This window comes from Chelonia mydas, chromosome 6 (assembly GCF_015237465.2).
Source record: "Chelonia mydas isolate rCheMyd1 chromosome 6, rCheMyd1.pri.v2, whole genome shotgun sequence".
NCBI classification, from domain to species: domain Eukaryota; kingdom Metazoa; phylum Chordata; order Testudines; family Cheloniidae; genus Chelonia; species Chelonia mydas.
The window spans coordinates 70473723-70492959 of NC_051246.2; the positions used below are offsets into that span (position 1 = coordinate 70473723).

At 40.1% G+C, this 19237-nt stretch overlaps 1 protein-coding gene across 5 annotated transcripts in view; it reads left to right on the plus strand.

Moving 5' to 3' along the window:
- ZNF106 (zinc finger protein 106) overlaps positions 1-19237 on the plus strand; it is a 76946-nt gene that overhangs the window by 22027 nt on the left and 35682 nt on the right. For all 5 annotated transcript variants that reach the window (XM_043547830.1, XM_037900401.2, XM_037900402.2 and 2 more), the window contains exons 5-10: positions 4265-6409; positions 7378-8023; positions 9852-9921; positions 11359-11513; positions 11623-11683; positions 12042-12410. In XM_043547830.1, the coding sequence (XP_043403765.1) occupies positions 4265-6409; positions 7378-8023; positions 9852-9921; positions 11359-11513; positions 11623-11683; positions 12042-12410 (3446 nt within the window). The remainder of the gene's footprint in view (positions 1-4264; positions 6410-7377; positions 8024-9851; positions 9922-11358; positions 11514-11622; positions 11684-12041; positions 12411-19237) is intronic.

The following is a 19237-nucleotide window of genomic DNA, read 5'->3' on the forward strand; positions in this document are numbered from 1 at the left end:
TACAGTAACTACCTGTAGGATGCAGCTTGTGTGTCTAAACACAAACATTTCATTTATTATTTTTAGTTCTGATAGTTGTGAGGTTTACTGCAGTGCTTGGAAAATGAGGCTCAGCCTAGTCCACAGCAGAGGTGAAACAGTTTCACTTAGTGTCACAGGGCCTTGAAGTGGAATTCCTTGTGTGCTTATTAAGGATTCAAGATTATTCAACATCTCTGTGCAAATATTTTATATTCTAATAAGCATACAGTTGAATAAAATGTTGCAATAATTCTAGCAGCAGTACTAGTATCACTTCTTTGCCCTACAAAATTAGCCTCTCACAAACTGTTGTTGGGTATAACTTGATGCTTGTATTTTACAGTTCTGATTTATGATCTCTGAAACGAATTAGAATCTCTTATTTTGGGTAACAATGTAAATGTCATCCTGAAATGCACTGAAGACTTAAATTAAAAGCTTTTTCTTTTTGTTTAGCATTAGCTAACATTACTGTTCAGAGTGAATGGGTAAAATTATGCCACATAGTATATAAGATTTCTGTTTCAGCATTTATGCTGCATCTGACACTTTTGTGAGTGTGCATTGCTAGTGCCATGTTAATTGTATAATATACAGTTTAAAGAGTAAGAACATATTACTGTAACACTGTAAGGGGGGCATCAGTTTTTTTCTTTTTTAATATTATGTTATGTCTGGAGACCCCTACCACAGTGTAAAATAATTTTGAGCTCTTTTGACCTGACCAAGAGCACATAAACATTAGGTCATTGCCTGCCCAGTCTAGACCCTTTGGATACCAGCCAGGACTATGAAGGTTTTTAGGCTTTTCCCCTGTCCCTTCATTCTAATCAATAATTGTGCTGCATGGTACCCACTTTTGTGCTATGATGCTCAACATTGTGTTAGAGCTATTACATTCCTTGGCTATACTGGCCAGAGGAATGGGGTCTTCTGCACTTAGTGTTCTTTGCTCACTTTAAATCTTTTAAAATCTCCCTGTTTGAAGTGGCTCGGAGGTGAGGGGAGCGTTGGGTAGGTGGGAGTGTTCAGTTAATGATGTCCACAACAAAATTATTTCCCTCCAAACAGAATATAGTCGTCAGCTATTTGACTCAAAGATGCTATTATTTAGACACCATTTCTGTCCTGGCTTCTTATATTAGAGCTCACTTTCGCTTATGCAGTAATCCATATGACAACTTCACATCCATTTCACAGGAGGCAGAAATCACTTTAATGCATGCTGAAAGCTTAAAGGGAGATGGAACGTGAAGTTCTCAATTTATCCACAACCAGATGTTGTGGAGGCAAATGTTGTGGTATGAAACTTCCCCGTCTTGCCCTTCCTGTGACCTACAAGATTCCATTCTCTCTTAGGCCAGTTAACAAGGGTCTTTCACTTAAATTCCATTTTTGCAGGATAAATAGTCCTAGTGTTCAGATTGCTGACCTTGAGAACTGCACCACCAGCATTAAGGCAGCATTTATCTTTGAATGCATGTGTTGTTAGATCCACTTTGGGCTTGGCAGGATATCAAGAACAAATATAATCTTCGTTTATATCTGCCTGCTAGCAGACTACCAAAGGGCAATAGCTGTGTGCTCAAGGGAAGATCTTTCTAGGCCTCTTATTTCAAGGACAGGCTGAGGCCTCATTTCAAAACTAGACAAAATGTTTTTCTCATGTCTGAAACCAAGCTTGCTTAGGTCTTTAATACCTAGCTGTCGTACAGGAACTCTAGAAATCAAGAGTCTTATTGCTGTTTTCTCCAGCAATTCAAATAACTGTTTTCCTCAGCCTAACTTTCCTTCTAATCTTTACCAGTTCATCCTAACAGTAATACCTTGCACTTACAGGATATATAATCTTCAAGATCTTTTTAATGATTGCCAGGTAGGGAGAGAATGAATTTACCAATATTTTGCTCAAAGCAATTGCTTAGTCACACTTTGAGAGACATGGGTTGGAGAAAGAGCTTGTACAATAGGGAATATCTTGCCTTCTGCTCTTAACTTTTTGTTATAGTCCAATCACTGGCAAATTGAAAGAAGTATTGTCTCATTTTCACTTTGCAGTCTTCCCTTAATTAAAGTGAAAGTCGTTGCTTAGATGTCTCTTCTGGAATGGAGTAAAAACATCCCATGGGTGGTGGAATGATATAATTGGAAGTGCAAGGAAAAAGCTTAATTACAATACTTCGGTCAAAAATTTAAAGCATCTTTGTAAAATTCTGCTTGCCAGGAACAAGTAACACCTCCTCTTCTCCTCCTCCTCCCCCCCCACCCCAAGCAATTTGAAGCAATTTTGGGATGTAATGTTAAGTGTGGGGAGAGGATCTTGCACTTAACCTGACAAATGTTCATGACAGTTTTACAAAGATAAATTTAAAAATATCAGCTTTCCTTTCATGGGAGTGGAAAAGCAAATATGTATTTTACCACCCTGGAAGCTGAGTTTTGAATAAGAGAAGATGATGCAGCCTTCCACAGCATATTTGCTCTACAAGCTTGGAGAGAGCCAGTAGGGAGAGAAATGGGACCTAGCAACTAAATTAATCATTTCCATTTGATGTATTTAGAGTAGCTTTTTCATTGCAAGTAAAATAATATGCTAGGGTGCTATTTGATGCCAGTTTAAGAGAATTAGGAATCAGATTGGTGCAGCTCATGGATGTTAAATAAGCTAGTACTTTAAGCTTTAACTAGAAAATTAAGTCTGTAGCTCTTAAGGTTACAAAGAAACACTGCTCGTGTTTTGAAAGCTAAGTGATAAAAACATCATGAAACAATAATACTGACACACATCAGTTGGTCCCATTTATTTCAGAGGTGTTTGGACCACGAAGCCTGATGATGATGATGATTTAAATCTCCACCTTATAAAATAGGTCACTGCTGATCAGAGTACATAAGAGAGAGGTATAATGGTGTTTATGATCTGGGCAATCTGAGTGCTGTCTTGTTTTTGGTACCACCAAACGGTGAAGGTTTGGAGAGGGCCACCTCCTTTTTCCCCAGTCTGATCCCAAAAGATGATAAATCCAATTAATTACAGATTCAGTAGCACGGTATAGGTTCAGAATGCCATGTGATGGGACTTGAAAGGAAGAAGTTTTCTATCTTATGTCATCTTTTCTGCAAGCAACTTGGTTAAGTATTGGTAGCTATTTTTGTAACCTACCAAAGTAGTCTTAAAGCTTTTTCTGCCTATTAATAAATTGTGACTCTTGAAATGCCAGGGAAAGTGTCCCATTTGACCTCCCATCAATGCCTTTGCACTTTCTTTCTTCCTGTTGACTCATCACTTCCTGCATTTCCTCCTGAATCCATATTTACACCACAATACATCAAATTTGTGTACATTTACAAATGGGAAAAATACACCCCCACAGTCCTGTCCCCGCCCCCCACAAATGAAACTAACCTGAAACTTGCTAACCATTGCATGCCTTGTATTTTGTATTTGTATTACAGTAGCTCCTAGAGGCCCAAACCAAAATCAGAGGCCATGTTGCATCTTTTTTTTTTCCCTTCTTCCTTTGTCCCTTCCCTGAAGTGCTTAAAATCTTACATGTTTATACTGTGCTTAGCACAATGTGACCCCAGTCTTGGTTGAAGCATGTAGGTGATGATGTAATACAAATAAGTAGATGATCCAAATGACAGCATGATAACTGACTGTTTTGGAGGGGCCTTATGTGAATGAAACTTTTTTTTTTAATAACTTGATGACACTTACAATACTGATTTATTTTGCCATTTTTCACGTGGTCTTAATGTAAAATTGTTTGTTTAAAGATTTTTTTTTTTGGCTTGTTTTTTTTTTTTTTTTTTAACTGTACCCAATAGATGTGCAAGGGCTTTTTGGAGAGGTATTGTCAGTGTTTTCACTCTATGCAGGCTTTGTAGAAAAAACAAAAGAAGTTGGCTGTCTTAAGCAGACATCATTGCTAGAATGGATTAGACAAGCAGTAAGAACTATGTATTTTCTGCCCCAGAGGCAAAGTGCATAGCCACTTCCAGATATTAGTAGTTTGGGAAACCAGTGTCCTGCCAAACGACCTGAAGTTGCTAGTCTATGTGGCGGTATTGTTACCTACCAACCTGCTTTACATCTAAGGCTTAATGTGTGTAGATTTATTCTGGCAGATTTTTAGATCGTTTTGAATAGTTTGAGGCTTGTTACCTCTTTTACAAAGCTGGGATAGTTTGGGATATACTCTTCAGTCACTGAACAGACATATTTCCTTATGTCTTGTAGGCAAGTTGAAGCTTGCTGTCGAAACCAAGAAAAAGAACCCAATAATAGGCGACCACAGAGAAGGCGAGAAGAAAGAGCAGCTTATAAAGACAGAGAAACTTATGATTCATCCTTGTGGCACCATCAAGGCCCATCTCAGAAGGACTGGAAATGGGAAAACAATGGCTTTATGAATCCTAGGCAAGGCAAATTCGCACATTCTATAAAGAACCCTAATGCAGACAGGCACCTCAGTGGTCCCAGGGGATGCTCGGGATGGCATCAGAATGGTTCTGCAGGCCTTTCAGGTCAACATGATAACCATGGGAATTCTGGAGGTGTTTGGCATCCGAAAGGAGGAGGAGAAGTGTCAAACTGGTATCAAGATGTCAAAGGAAGAAATTCCAACTGGCGTTCTGAAGGAACAGGTGACTTTTCTATTTGGCATTTTAAAAACTCTGTAAGAAACTGGAAATCCAATCCTCAGGGTGCAAATGGCTGGAATTTTGGTGGCACAGGGGACACATATCCACTGGGAAAAAATAGGACTGCAAATCCTAGTTCCCACACAGAAGATGGGAGTGTTGCATGGAAAAAAAAACCCATTAAATATAACCAGGAAAGGTATACACGGCAGTGGCAGGCGAATGACCAATTGGATTTTACTAGTGATAAACTCCCTTCAGTGGGGGCACTGGATTTCGGTATTTCTGAACAACCAGAGAGTAAAATGTCCAAGATGAATGGAAAGAGTGGCAGCACTTCCAAAGATAAAATTCATCGATGGACTCCTTACCCCTCTCAGAAAGCCACAGACCAGCAGCCATGGTCTGAAGAGAATGTTCCTAAAACTTCAGAGAGAAAAAATTCTGTATCTCTACCTTTTCTCGAGACATCCATGAAAGGGATGGATCTTGAAATAGATACTACAAGCCTCCCAAAACTCATAACATGGGAAGAGACCCTTTTAAACCACCCCTGTTACAAGGCCACTGCTGACCACCTTGAATTTTGCAAGGTGAATGCAGACTGCCCCAGTGGAGGAAGACCTGACCAAGAGGAGGGCAGAAGTAACAGGATGCCATCACTGAAATCCCCACTCCTGGTTATTCCAGACATGAAGTTATCTTCCCAAAAGCAAGACCCAAAGAATCTCTTGAAAAATGTCAAGCTTCTATTATCTTCCTCCCCTGGAGAACTCCAGAACCATTCGAATGCACTAAACTTAGAAACTAATCGTTCCTCTTCTTATGTATCCAAGTTGCGCAGTGCTTGTAGCTTAAGAGACAGCAGAGATGTGCTTGACAGAAATCAGAGACAGCCTATTGATAGCCTAAGTGAAGAACTGAGAAAAGCCAAAGAAGAGTTGCAATCCAATCTTTCTCTGCAAAATCCTTACTTAAGTTCATACAGAGATACAGAGAGTAATCTAAGTGGTGGTCGGAATATAGAGGAACCCAGGAAAGGTTCTTCAAAGACTAATGAGCCTAGAGTTGATACATTGGAGGATGTAAGTGAAGAGTGTGAAAAGGCTGAAGCAAGGGTTGAAAAGCTAAGTCCTTTCATTAATACTTGTTCACCATGTGACCCTCAGGAGTGTGAACATGCTAGCACCAGAAAGGAAGGTGACACAGAAGCATCAGGCAAACCTCCCAATTCAAGTATTATAACTGATGAGCAAAAAGATTCTGAATCTCAAATGGAGTCAGTGAGCCCATCAGGCCTTCAACACAGCTTAAGTGATGAGCTGAAAACCTCTCAGGAAGGGAAAGGTGAAGATCCTATCAAATCAAATCATCATTTTGATATGGAAGGCTTTGAAAACAGTTTAGATCATGAGCTGCAAAAAGGAGGTGGTGGCCAACCTTCAGGCCCTCTTCTTCCTGAATTAAGTAAACTTGGCCTCCCTGCTTCCCTTCAAAGAGATCTGACACGACATATTAGTCTGAAGAGTAAAGTTGGGGCACATCTTCCTGAGCCCAACCTCAACAATGCACGGCGTATTCGAAATGTTAGTGGTCATCGAAAGAATGAGACTGAGAAGGAGTCTGGACTTAAACCAACCCTGAGGCAGATTCTTAGTGCATCCCGAAGAAACATAAACTGGGAACAAGTTATCCAGCAAGTAACAAAGAAGAAACAGGAACTTGGCAAGGGTTTACCAAGGTTTGTAACCTTTTAACTTTCAAACATGGATCTTGTTATATTTGAGTCACAAGACTCTAAAGACTGACTTCTGAAGAACTGCAGAGATGAATTCTACCATACCATATTTGTCTGTCTATAAAGACACACATACACACACACGAAGTTGATTCTGATCATAGTTTGTGACTAACAATTCAATGCATATGACACTCGGAGCATTAGGTTGTATTTTAAAGTTCTGTTAACTACAAAAATGTATAGGTATAATATGAACAATACTTTAAATGTATTGCAAGACCATTACTTGATTTTTTTGCATGAGATCAAATACTGAGAAGTACTTACATTGTCACAGGCAAGTTGAATGCATCCCTTGCTGTAATAATTCTATTTTTTTTAATTATTAGCAATTTGTACATTTTAAAAAAATATCCAGATAGTGATTCTCAATATCTTATACATTGAAACTGTCTTTAAGCTTAATGTGGAGACAAGTATTTTCAGTCTGTCTTGTAAACACAACATCTTATTGTCTCATCAGTCGTAGAAGCAGGTAATTCTGTAATGACTGTCTGAAAACTATAGTAGGTTTACTTCTCTGTTTTAAAATTCTGTTTCAGATCTGCCCTGTGTAAGAGGGTAGTGTGCTTCATGACAACTCCGACAAGAACTTCTGTACAGGTTTCTGACTTCAAACTAAGAGGGCCAAATTGACCTTCACTTTACCCTAGAGCTGATGAAAATCCTGCTTTTGTGTTTAAAAATAATATCATGGCTAAGCACTAGCTCAATAGTGAAGTTATGCAGCTGAGGGTCCTTCCTTTTTAGGTTACACAAAAGGCAGCACAACACTAGTGTTATCTTTTAGTCCATCCGTGTATACCTTGCTATATATTTAAGACAGATTTTTTTTTCCCCCCCCTAGATTTCTTTCAGTGCCTGTCTTCTGCTGTTATACATTTACAGTGTTTTTTGTTTGTTTTTAGGTTTGGCATAGAGATGGTACCCCTTGTTCAGAACGAACAGGAAGCTCTTGATTTGGGTGAAGAACCTGAGCTGTCTGGCCTAGAAGGATTCCAGTGGGAAGGGATTTCCATGGCAGCATCTGGATCAGCTAGGAAACGCAGCCTCTCTGAAAGCAGTGTTGTTGTGGACAGGACTGCTTCTGTTTATGGCTTCTTCAGTGACCAAGCCATAACAAAGGAAAGTGAGCAAAAGCAAATCATTCCAGTCTGCCATTCACATTTTATAGCACCTGTATATAAAACAAGTGCTGATAATGTGGCTGACTTCAAACAAGAGACATCCTCTCTCCCCTCATCACCATTCATGTCTGAAAGAACTGAAACTACTATCAATGGAAGGAGACACAGCCTACATACTCCCTCTGATGTTACAAGCTTCACAGTATTTACCACAAAACAAGATCAGGAGAGCCCAGAATGTAGAATATCACTTCTTGAAAACAAAAATGCATTAGAGCTCATAGGGGAAGGAAACATTTTGGCTTCAAATGGAGCTTCAGTGCTTGCAGGATCAAACTCTGTAGATGCAGCTACAGACAGCAGCTGTACATCTGGTACTGAGCAGAATGACAGCCAGGGAATTGGAAAGAAAAGAAGAGCAACTGGAGTAAGTGTAGTTCTGCATATCTTCAGGATATTAGCAATAGAAATGTTTCTCTTGTTGGTTTCATTAAAATTGGGATTTAATCATTGGTATTTTTAATAAGTCATGGTCAGGTCACAGGCAAGAAACAAAAAATTATGGCTCATGATCTGTCAATGACTTGTACCATAACTACCCCGATTGAATCTTAAGAACAGGTGCTGCTGCCGGGGTGGGAGGGAGCCTTGGGGGGCCCACAGCCACTCTGGCCACTGCTGGGGTGGGAGGGAGCCCCGGGGGGCCCGCGGTTCCTCTGGCCACCCTGGGACCGCTGCCAAGATTGGAGTCAGGGCGTGTGGGCTTACCCCACTGCACCCGCCTGGCATTCCAGCTGGGGAGCAGGCAAGCCCACTACCCAACAGGAGCACCAGCAGGGCAGAATGGGGTAAGCCCCCATGCCCGGACCCCGCTCTCCGGCAGGAGCACTGGGCAGAGTGGGGCAAACTCTCACGCCCCGACCCCACTACACCCCTCCCTCAACCAAGCTTCACAATCATCATTGGTGAGTACAGTATTAAATTGTTTTAAATTATTTAAAACTTATACTGCATATGTATGTCTCTTGTCTGGAGAAAAAAAATTCCCTGGAACCTAGCTGCCCCCCTGCCCCCCCCTGCCGCCCCAGATTTACATTAATTCTTATGGGGAAATTGGATTTGCTTAACATCATTTCAGTTAAAGTAGCATTTTTCAGGAACATAACTATAATGTTAGGTGAGGAGTTACTGTATATTTATAGGCACACTCTAATATTGGCCAGGACAAACACACTGATTCTTGGCATATCTTGTTTCCCTCTGTACAGTATCTGTACTGAAAGGATTGTGTTCACAGGACCTTTGTGGTGGTTTGACCCAGGATAGATATCCAGTACTACATAATTGCAAATATTTTTTGTCCTCTTAGATTCAGAGTGTGTTTTAACTGACTTAAAAAAAAAAAAAATTAGACAAGGTGGGATGGAAGATGCCTTCATGATACTTCTAGCTCTTTTTAAGATTTCCTGTGGTTTAAAGAATAGAAAACTGCCACTGACCAGAATGTCTAGACTTGGCCTCCTGCCTCTGGAAATGAGTGGCTTCAATAGAATGCTTATCATGTTTCAGGACCTACTAGGAATGTTAAGCAACCATGGAACAATCAGTTTTCTGGTAATGCCTGGTTTTATGGTTGAACATTTAAAAAGAGAAATGCACTTTTGTAGTAAGGGTTATCTTTAAAATTATACCACGGAGGAAAAAAACTGCTGAAAAACTTTTTTTTTTTTTTTTTTTTTTAACACCATGTGCTTCAGTAATCTTGTCTGTCTTGGGCCTAATGACTCTCTTTCTGTGTATATCCCTCTTTCATTTGAAACTTTATTTAGCATGGTATTTATCCCTTTCTAGATTATAACTAGTCTTATTTCCTCATTCATGATCTTATCACAGCAAACGACATTAGACAGACATGAAGGAGCACATCTTGGCCAAGCCTACTTGATCGACTTGGCAACTGAGTACCTAGAGCGCTGTCTGCTGTAGTATTTCATTGTCTCTGGGGGAAGCAGGAAACTTATTTTTAGCACCTTTCTCTCTTGAGAGAAGAGGCAACAAAGTATGAGTGAATGGTGTTATAACAAAATTCATCTGCATATGTTCTCTCCTCTGGCTATAATCTAGACTTGCCTGGGAAAGACACAGTAGATATTTAAATTCTTATTGTAGCTCTAGACTTTTGTAGGATGTAGACTTAAGTTTTAATTATATTGTTCTAACTTTAATGAATGAACTTTTCTATTTATAACTTTTAGGAGGGATCGTCTCCTGAAATCCCAAGTCTAGAAACAAAGAATAAAAGAAGGAAAATTAAAGGCAAAAAAGGTAAGTGATACCAGGTGTGTGTGGGAGGACACAGCATGAAGAGTTATGAGTATATGCCAAAGCTGCCTTGATAACATTTCGTTGTTAACAAAAGTTGGTTTGAGGCTTTTCTCCTCTTCACGGTGATTTTTGGTTTGCGCTTCCCCCTCCTCCGCCTCCCCCAGTTCCATGGCTGAACACTGAAAAGCCTGTGACACTCTACTTATCCTGAACACTGCAGTTCTGTGCCTTTGGCTGACTTGGGACATTGTGCTCACTAAAGGCATACAAAAGAGTGCCTGTGAAGATGTCAGCCAAGCTGTAACTGGATATTGACAGGTAGGCAATGTCGGGAGCAGAGCAAGAAAGTGAGAGTATTCTTGTTCTACTCCACCTCATTGTGTAAGATGGCTTCCTTAGTCTCTTCTTGCTCTCACACATTTGTAAGTGTGAGCTATGATCTACTTTTGAAGCTTTTCTAATATTTCTTTTGTATATAATGTGTAATGAAGTAAAAGTGTTACTGGGCTGAGTTCTAGGAAAAGATAAATTAAGAAATATTTTTGTAAAACATTTTGCTGTTCCTTTGGAATCTTGTTCCAACACCTGAATGACATTTTCCATCTCACAGAGAGGAAGGATGGCTTTGTTAAGGCATATGACTTGGAGTCAAGATATCAGAGTTCTATTCCTGGTCCTGCGTGTTTTTGATGTGATTTTTGGGGCATATCACTTAATTTTTCTTTGCCACAATTTTCTCAACTGTAAGAAGCAGGTGAGACTTTCCTCACATGTATGTTGAGACCAAATTGATTGTAAAGAATGTTGATTTCATCAAATGGATGATGATGATCGCAGCCTACCAACAAGAAATTTTGTTCTTCTCACCGACCTGCATTCCTCAAAAGATAAAGTCAGTTTCCATGATATGGCTGCAGCCGAGATGGCTAAATGGGTGCATTTTTTTTTTTTTTTTTTTTTTGTCACGTCAGGGAGATGGTAGCCAGTTCTGCTTACAGGATTTTGGGATTCAGATCATCATCATCATCATCCCCATCCTGATATATAGTCAGACTTCCCCCACTTTGTCTGTCTTGCTAAGAAGCAGATGCAGCTGATGCCTGTCTAGTGAAGCATCTGCTTTGTTCCCTGTTGCAGAGGCCTTTGGAGGACAAATGAGACTTCCTCCCAGAAAAGCTCCAGGGAAGTAGGGCCAAAAATACCTCGCCTGTGGCATTCTCCTTTAGCCTTTTGACTGTCTTTCTGTTCTTCCAATCCTGCTTCCCCTCCTGTTGGAGTACTGACTGACACTTCCAACTCATCATATGAGATTTAATGAGTTCATTGCTTAATGCTGTGATACAAAAAAGTCTACTAAGATGTCTCCACAAAAGTGACCTGCTAAAATGAATTGTAAAACATGAGCTGCACTCTAAATTGTGCTTATTTCTCTTACAGAGCGCTCTCAGGTAGACCAGTTGTTGTCTATTTCCCTGAGAGAAGAAGAGTTGAACAAGTCACTGCATTGTGTGGATGACCGCCTCTTGCAGGCTCGGGCTGCTCTGCAGGCAGCCTATGTTGAAGTTCAACGATTCCTTGTATTGAAACAGCAGGTAACTGCAGGCTTTTTGAGCTGGCTGAACTAGAAATTAACAGCCTTCAGTTGTGCTTGATAGGGCTGGTTAAATCACTTTTTCTCCTCCCTTTTCCCTCCCCCCCCAGATAACAATGGAGATGAGCACATTGAGGAGTCAGAGAATTCAGATCCTGCAGGGGCTACAAGGTACTGAGATTTAACGAAATTGCAGCACTGGCATTCTGACCTCTATTCTTTAAGCTTAAGCTTCTGTGCTGATCTTGTATTCAGTTTAACTTCGAATTTGCTCATGAAAGTTCAGGATAGGTTGGTACAACTTAGTAAGTTGCCCATATCCAGTTCTGTTAAGCCATTCCTGTGTTGCACAGTAAAGCTTTCTACTATTCAGACTGATCCAGGCTTTTCAAGAGTGTCATGTAGTACGCCCAGCAAACTCTTAATTGCAATGTTTTCCTTCTTGTCTCCATTTATTTCCTCTTGAACTGTTAACTGTTTTGGGGAAGTTTGGTTTTAACATATGGGCATTTGCTCCTTCTTTCTCTAGAAACCTATGAACCTCCTGAGAGGTCAGAACAGCTCACCTGCAGCATCTCAGATGAAAGAAGAATTAGCAGATCCATGTCAACAGCTGATCTAGCTCTTCCTCCTTCAGGTCAATTCTTCCCCCTTCTGGAGACTTCCTCATGTCTCTCCTCCCATACATCCGCTTCTGGTACTCCCTTGGGAGCCTCTCTCCGAGTGAGCTCCCCACCTGTGTTCCAGACCCCTGGTACTATCACAGCCAGCACTGTTCCTGATTCCTCCATACAAATTAAACAAGAACCTATGTCTCCAGAGCATGGAGGAGAAAGTGTGAATACTGTGCTCCATGGCTCTGTGTGCACTCCACAAGCAGAACTGCAGCAGAAAGATGGTATGTTGGTTTATCTTCTTTTTAAAAGACTAGTTTTATGAGAATGAGGAAAACCACTTTGTTGAAAGAGTAAAAGTTATTTAGGCTTCAAACCTGTAAGCTACTCTGCATGGGTGAATCCCCACTGACTTCAGCCATGGTAATTATCTTGCAGAATTGGGGCCTTTATTTGTAACAGACTTAAGTTACGTTGTTTTTTTTTAATTTGTTTTATTGATTTGGTTTAAATGTATATCACAGCTTTAAAACTAAAGGCTTATACTTCTGCTTCAAAACAAAAAAAAAAATAGAAGGCCAGGACTTGCATGCAGTAATCTCTTTAAAATGGCGTGTGTATATATAATATAGTATTATGGTGGCTAGTGAGATTGTATTTGCTTCTAGTCCGTATTGTAACTGGAAGCAATACAGCACTGGTAGCCACCTACCCAGTGCAAAAACTGCTTAAGCAAGAGATTTAAACACACTTTTGGCCAAACTAAATTAAGGATCTTCTGAACAGGGGGTTAAAAAAAAAAAAAAATCCTCCATTACTCTTGAGTTGTAAGTGGGATTTAATAACTAGATTCAGAGGTTGCGTAGTTAATACTACCCACTTTTCATTGCTTGAAATCTGAATTACTGTGAGTGGTATTAAATTCTTTTCATTATTCTCTGTATGGCCTTGATCCTGCCAACATATATGCTTAGTTTTACTTGCATCAGTGGTCTTATTGAAATGAACGGGACTGCTAACATGAGTAAAGTTAAGCATGTGTTTAAGTGCTAGCAGGATAAAGGTCATGTTTGTAAAATTGAGATCTTGAGTTGTATCTGGAATTAGTGTGATAAATTGTTTATAACATTTTTAAAACTAAAGAGCGACATAAAAGTTCCTGAGCTCCAGCTTACTTTTAAAGGGATTTAAGCCCAAGGAACCTAAATCCCACTCATTTTTTCCCAATGAAATGCAGGCACTTTTCTGCAAATCTTACCCTCGGTATCTACCTGGGCTAGACCAGGGTGAAACACACACCTAACCAGTGTTTGACCTTTCTTCTCCCAGCTTAGGGAAATCTCAGTGAAAGAAAGGTAGAAAAAAACCGCAAGTTTTTTTGTTAAATTAAACATACTATATGTTGTACTTCATAAGCATATTTATTTCTCAAACATAAACCATACATTGTCCAAAGTAAAGCTTACAGTTTTGTATATAAAACAGAAGAGTCCATGGTCTAATTTTTTTTGCAGTTTCAGATTATTTTTTCCTAGTGTGGATTCTTGTAGCTATTACATTTATGTTCAACTATGTTGCATTAATCTGGATATATTTAATTCATTATATTTTCCTTTTACTTTTTCACTTGTAGCATTTAGTAGAGGACCTGTACGTCTAAAGATGTATAGAAAAAATATATCCAAGGCAAAGTATTGCAGTTGTTAGTTTAAATTGCTTACATTGTTTTACACTGAATGTGGTGTTCAGTCTAAAACAAGGATGCCAACTGCCTTATCAAGTTAAGTATTTGCCTTTCCATTTTTAATAGCTTAAGCAGTTCGGGATTTTGGCATTTTGCGGGGCATCAAAGATGAACAGAGGACTGCTCCTGCATGAAGCTAATGTTGAGGAGCTGCTGGAGGGTATGGGACAGAGACTTAAGTGATTGCTGCAGCTGCAATGTCATGATGTCTCTCTTGCAGAATTGTCAAACTCCGTGCTTCTATTATGAGTTCAATGGCTTGTTTAGTGGCACAGTTCAAGTTAAAGAATTGGATTAAACTAATTTTTCTACCTTTTGAGATGAGCATGAATCTTGCTACTTAACTCTTTGCAATGCTTACATTTAACTTTAGAAGAATTGTTTTCATAACTTCCGTCCATTCAGTTGTATGCTTCCTACTACTTTCTTTTTTGATACGTTTAGTCTAAACTGTAGGTTGGTATTTGATAGTCAAATTAATTTCTGTTTGCAGTATTGATCAGTTTTCATATCACACACACATAAAATGAGCAACGGCCACCTTGTGAATTCAACACTAGAAAAAATGCAATGAGCTAACCCATTTTACAGAGATTCACCAGTGGATGTCTTGCCCCCTTTCCGTAGATTTATATCTAGCATTCCAAATTCCCCCAAAATTCAACTCTACATCCTTGTCTCTTTAACATGCAGATGAGTTGATTCCACTCAGCTATGCGCCTCTCTCCAACCTCCTTTCACTTCCTATTTAGGAAGTTCTGTAACACCTGTAGTTTCCTAATAGGGATAGCAAGCACCTTGATTTCATCAAGTCCCATTTTAAAATAGCTACAGTTTTTTGTTCACAGTGTAAATTAGAAAACTGCTTTTGTTTAATAATAATAATTAATTTTAAAAAGCCTTTCAATTATGTTAAATACGTAGTGACAGAAATTTAAAAAACACTGGGAATCAAACACTGATAAAACCAGTTGAGGTTTTTTTCCCCGCTGGGGTGGTTGAATGGCAGTAGGCACCTTGGTTTCTACCAGTTATATCTAGGATGTGAATTTAACAGTTTGCGTGCATCCCCTCCACCCCAATGTTCTTATTTGATATGGTCACAACTGTTTAAACCTTGCTTAAATATTTGTTTGTTCTGCCTAGATGTGGATCTAAGAGCATGCATGTGTATATCAGCAGTGGTCAAAAATAACTTAAATTGCTCAGAAAAATAACTTTTCATTAATTTGATAATTATGCTCTCTTCTCAGCAATTGCCTGAAGAGACGCCTTAATTATAAAATTAGAAAGCCTGGGATGGCCAATTGGAGCACATTTAAAGTAGAATAATTTAAAGGGTCATCCCAGGGAATCAGATGTGTACCATCTTGTCTCTGACTGAAAACTGTCAACTTTTCAGGAAGGTTGCAGAAGATTTAACTTATCTTTTTCCCAAGAGATTTCTAAAGAGAAATATTTTTGTAATGCTGTTAGCTTCTCCTTTCTGGCGAGAGCCTGTCCCATGTGGCATGAATAGGGATTGTTGGAATTAATAGTATTTGACATTATTAATATGGGAGACCAGCAGACTCTGATTTAACCATAAATTCCTTTATTAAATCCAAAGGTCAAATGACAGGTTTCAGAGTAACAGCCGTGTTAGTCTGTATTCGTAAAAAGAAAAGGAGTACTTGTGGCACCTTAGAGACTAACCAGTTTATTTGAGCATGAGCTTTCGTGAGCTACAGCTCACTTCATCGGATGCATAGCATCCGATGAAGTGAGCTGTAGCTCACGAAAGCTCATGCTCAAATAAACTGGTTAGTCTCTAAGGTGCCAAAGGTCAAATGGTATTTTATACAGTTGCTCTAAACATGCCTAACTGTCTAAAAATAAGCAGTCACTAACACAGTACAGTAACCAAGTATTCATGAGCGTATGATCAGTATACTTACAAATAGGCCAGACCTAGGGAAAAGTGTCTCATCCTGGTGTGCTCTAGCATGATCAAGTAGGGTCTGACAAAGAGCCATGCATTTGAAAGTTCTCTACTGTTCAGCTAACTTGTTAGCTTTAGCAAAAACCCAGTTTGAAGCAGTTGTTTTCCTTCCTCATTTCCTCCCCCTCCTTGCTTACCAACAGAACAGTGGGAAGGTTTTTCTTTTTCTTTAAGACAGTTTGTCTTGTTACTGCAGCTGTTCATTTAATCAGTTACTTTTTGAACAATACATTTTTCCAACACTAAGTAATATTACTTATTCTCATAGCCTTCTTTTACTTGCTGATTGTGGCCGTCTCTGTACCAGTCACAAACCAAATATATATTATTTTCTTAACCATACCTATGCTAATTAAATTTTCATAATTATCCCTACATTCCCCAACTTAAAACCTGCATACCTATATAGGTTTTACTGTATTAAGCATTTAAATTCATTTGATAAATGACCAAAATTGGATTGACTGTCTCTACCATGGATATAATCCCACATTGAATGCTTGTTCCCCCCAGGAGGGGCTAGCCAATTCCCTGTTACACTTTCCTGTTTTGTTGTTGTTTATTCAACAAGGTGTTCAGAGGTTCTGGCCACTAAACTTTTAAGATCCAAGCTTAAAGAAGGAATGGAATTTCCAGACTCAGGTACTGCCTTTAAAGCATCCTTCTGCAATTTAAACGTTGCCTATATTTCAGTTACATTATCAAAAAACTGGCAGCTGATATGTTTTTATTTATCACCACATGAAATTCAGGTATGAAACAGCACATAGGGCAATTAAAATAACATACCCTGGGTCCATGCCGGATGTGGTCCCCCTTCATCCATCACACAATACATTCTCAGTAGAGGTAGCTTTTTATTTTACCAGATTTCCACATCTCAACTGTACTGAGCAATTTATAGACTGGTCCCCCACCTTGTAAGCCCCCATGCCAGCAATTCTGTCTGTAAGACATTAAACCTACACATGTGAGTTTATCCTCCAGGTGCAAACAGTAGTACAAGTCTGGGGCTTTTCAGATCTTGTCATTGTCTTGCAACAGTATTTGAGGAGGGAAAACAAACTTTACACCATGTGGGCTGCCGTGGTTTCACATTTAACTTCATGATATTGGACCTTTGTTAACTTTCTTACCATGCACCAACTGATACCACCTTTCTTGAGCGTACCAAATTTAACTTTTTTTCTGTGGTGATGAAAGGGCAAGTTTTCATGCTCCGTATCATTTAAGGCTGCATTTACTTTATATAGCAGGTTTCAGAGTAGCAGCTGTGTTAGTCTGTATTCTCAAAAAGAAAAGGAGTACTTGTGGCACCTTAGAGACTAACCAATTTATTTGAGCATAAGCTTTCGTGAGCTACGAAACGGATGAAGTGAGCTGTAGCTCACGAAAGCTTATGCTCAAATAAATTGGTTAGTCTCTAAAGTGCCACAAGTACTCCTTTTTATATAGCAGGTATCCCCCACATACTGAACGTTATCATTAGAACACATTGACAATCCCATACTTCCTTTAAAAGCAATAATGTGTATATTATATACCATTAAAGTTTCTTTAATGAGTCCTTGGTATTGCTCATTCAGTGAATGCAGTACATTTTCTGCAAGCTTCTGTTTAAATGCTTGGTCATGTTCCCAAAACGTGTCTCTCAGCTTGGTTTCAGAGTGACATACCAATCCCAGACAGCTCATATCCCATGCCTTTTCCACGAAGCTCCTTCACGTTTCATTACTGCCCCACCTTGACAGGCTTATGCATTTTAATACACATTTGTGTCCAGAAAGTCCTTTCAACAGTTCTTAACCATATTTCACCAAATTCTAGTGGGCACAATCCATTAGATAACTGCAGTATGTGCAGTAACACTGGCACATAAATAAATTGAACATCATTGTACAACACTTCTTTGAGGAGTCTTAATACTACTAAATTACTGGGGTCTGCCTCCACCCTGGAGCATTCTGGCTTTTCCTTCTCTATGTATGGTATTTGTAGCACCCTTATTCCTACCCTCCTTGATTTCCAAAAGGGTACATATTGATATGCTCATTTCTTGTAAAATTTAATCAAGCACAAAATGTATAATGCCCCTCATGTCTATTCCTTAAATAGGGATTCACAATCACCATGTTTTCATCTGTTGTCAGGCCACTTGCAGAATTGTATGTGATATCCAGTGATATTGTTTCTTCAGGTAGATGCAGACATGTATTCCACTTAGGGGTGTGCATGCCCAGCGCACTGGAGTCAGATATTTTGCCTAGCAGTACCCATAGAGGGGCAGCACTCATGGCTCTGGCCCCTCCCCTGTTGATATGAGGCAGCACTTCCCCAACTCTCCTCAGTGTCTTCTCACCACCTGTGGGTGGAGCTGGAGCTCTGTGTAGTTCAGTCTTAGCCTAGTTTTTTATCATATGTAGTTTGTGTTAGTAGTTTAATGTTCATGTTAGTTAGTTTTAGTAGCTTTTCCGCTGGTGATGCCCTCACTGGGGTTCAAACACTGTCTTTTGTGTGGGGGAGCGACCCCGAGCAGCAATCACCACATGCAGTGCCCGCTTTGTCTTGGCGAGGCCCATCTCAAAGAGCATAGTTCGATCTGCAGATCATTCAAGAAAAGGACTCGGGTGGCCCAGGACCTTCACCTCAAGAAGCACCTGCTTGAACAGGCCATGTGGCCTGATCTGGTACCAATGTCCTCATCCAGCCAACAATCACCCTCTTTTTCTGAGTGCGGCCACTTCACTTTTGGGAACAGGCACACCTCCAAAGAGGTTGAGGAGACATTCCTCATCAACTGCACCAAGGAAAAGGTCACATAAGACCAACTGAGATCGCTTCAGGTCTCGGGGTGACTCTTCTGCCTCCCCCAGAAAGAGTGTGGACCAGTACAGGGCCAGCATTGGCAGGCAGCTCCAACCCTTCCCTGGTTCCGAGTGGGAGGGGCAGAAACTTTGTACCATCTACTCTGGTTCCAGCCTCTGCTGTCAGTTGAGTCTGGTACTGATGAGGGAGATGCTGGTACTGACTGTGTCCATGTCATCAGCATACCAGGCAGCCACAGACCTCCTCTGCCTTTTGTTGATTCAAGATTTTTCCAGGGCTGCACCACCTTAGCCACTCCAATGGAGCAAGATGCTGAACCCTCGTTTGTGAGCACCATATCCCAGTGCTCCCCTTCCAGAAGTAGGGGTAGAGCCAGTATCAGAATCTGTATGGGGAACCCTGGTACTGGGAATCTCGGCACTGTCAAATGTGCTTCCGTGACAGCTTTCACCAGCCTCTGCCACTATTCAAGTCTGCACAGACACTGTCTTCGGCACCGACATGTTCAGTACCAATGATACTGCCTCCATCAGAAGCACCACTTCCTACCTCGTTCTGGG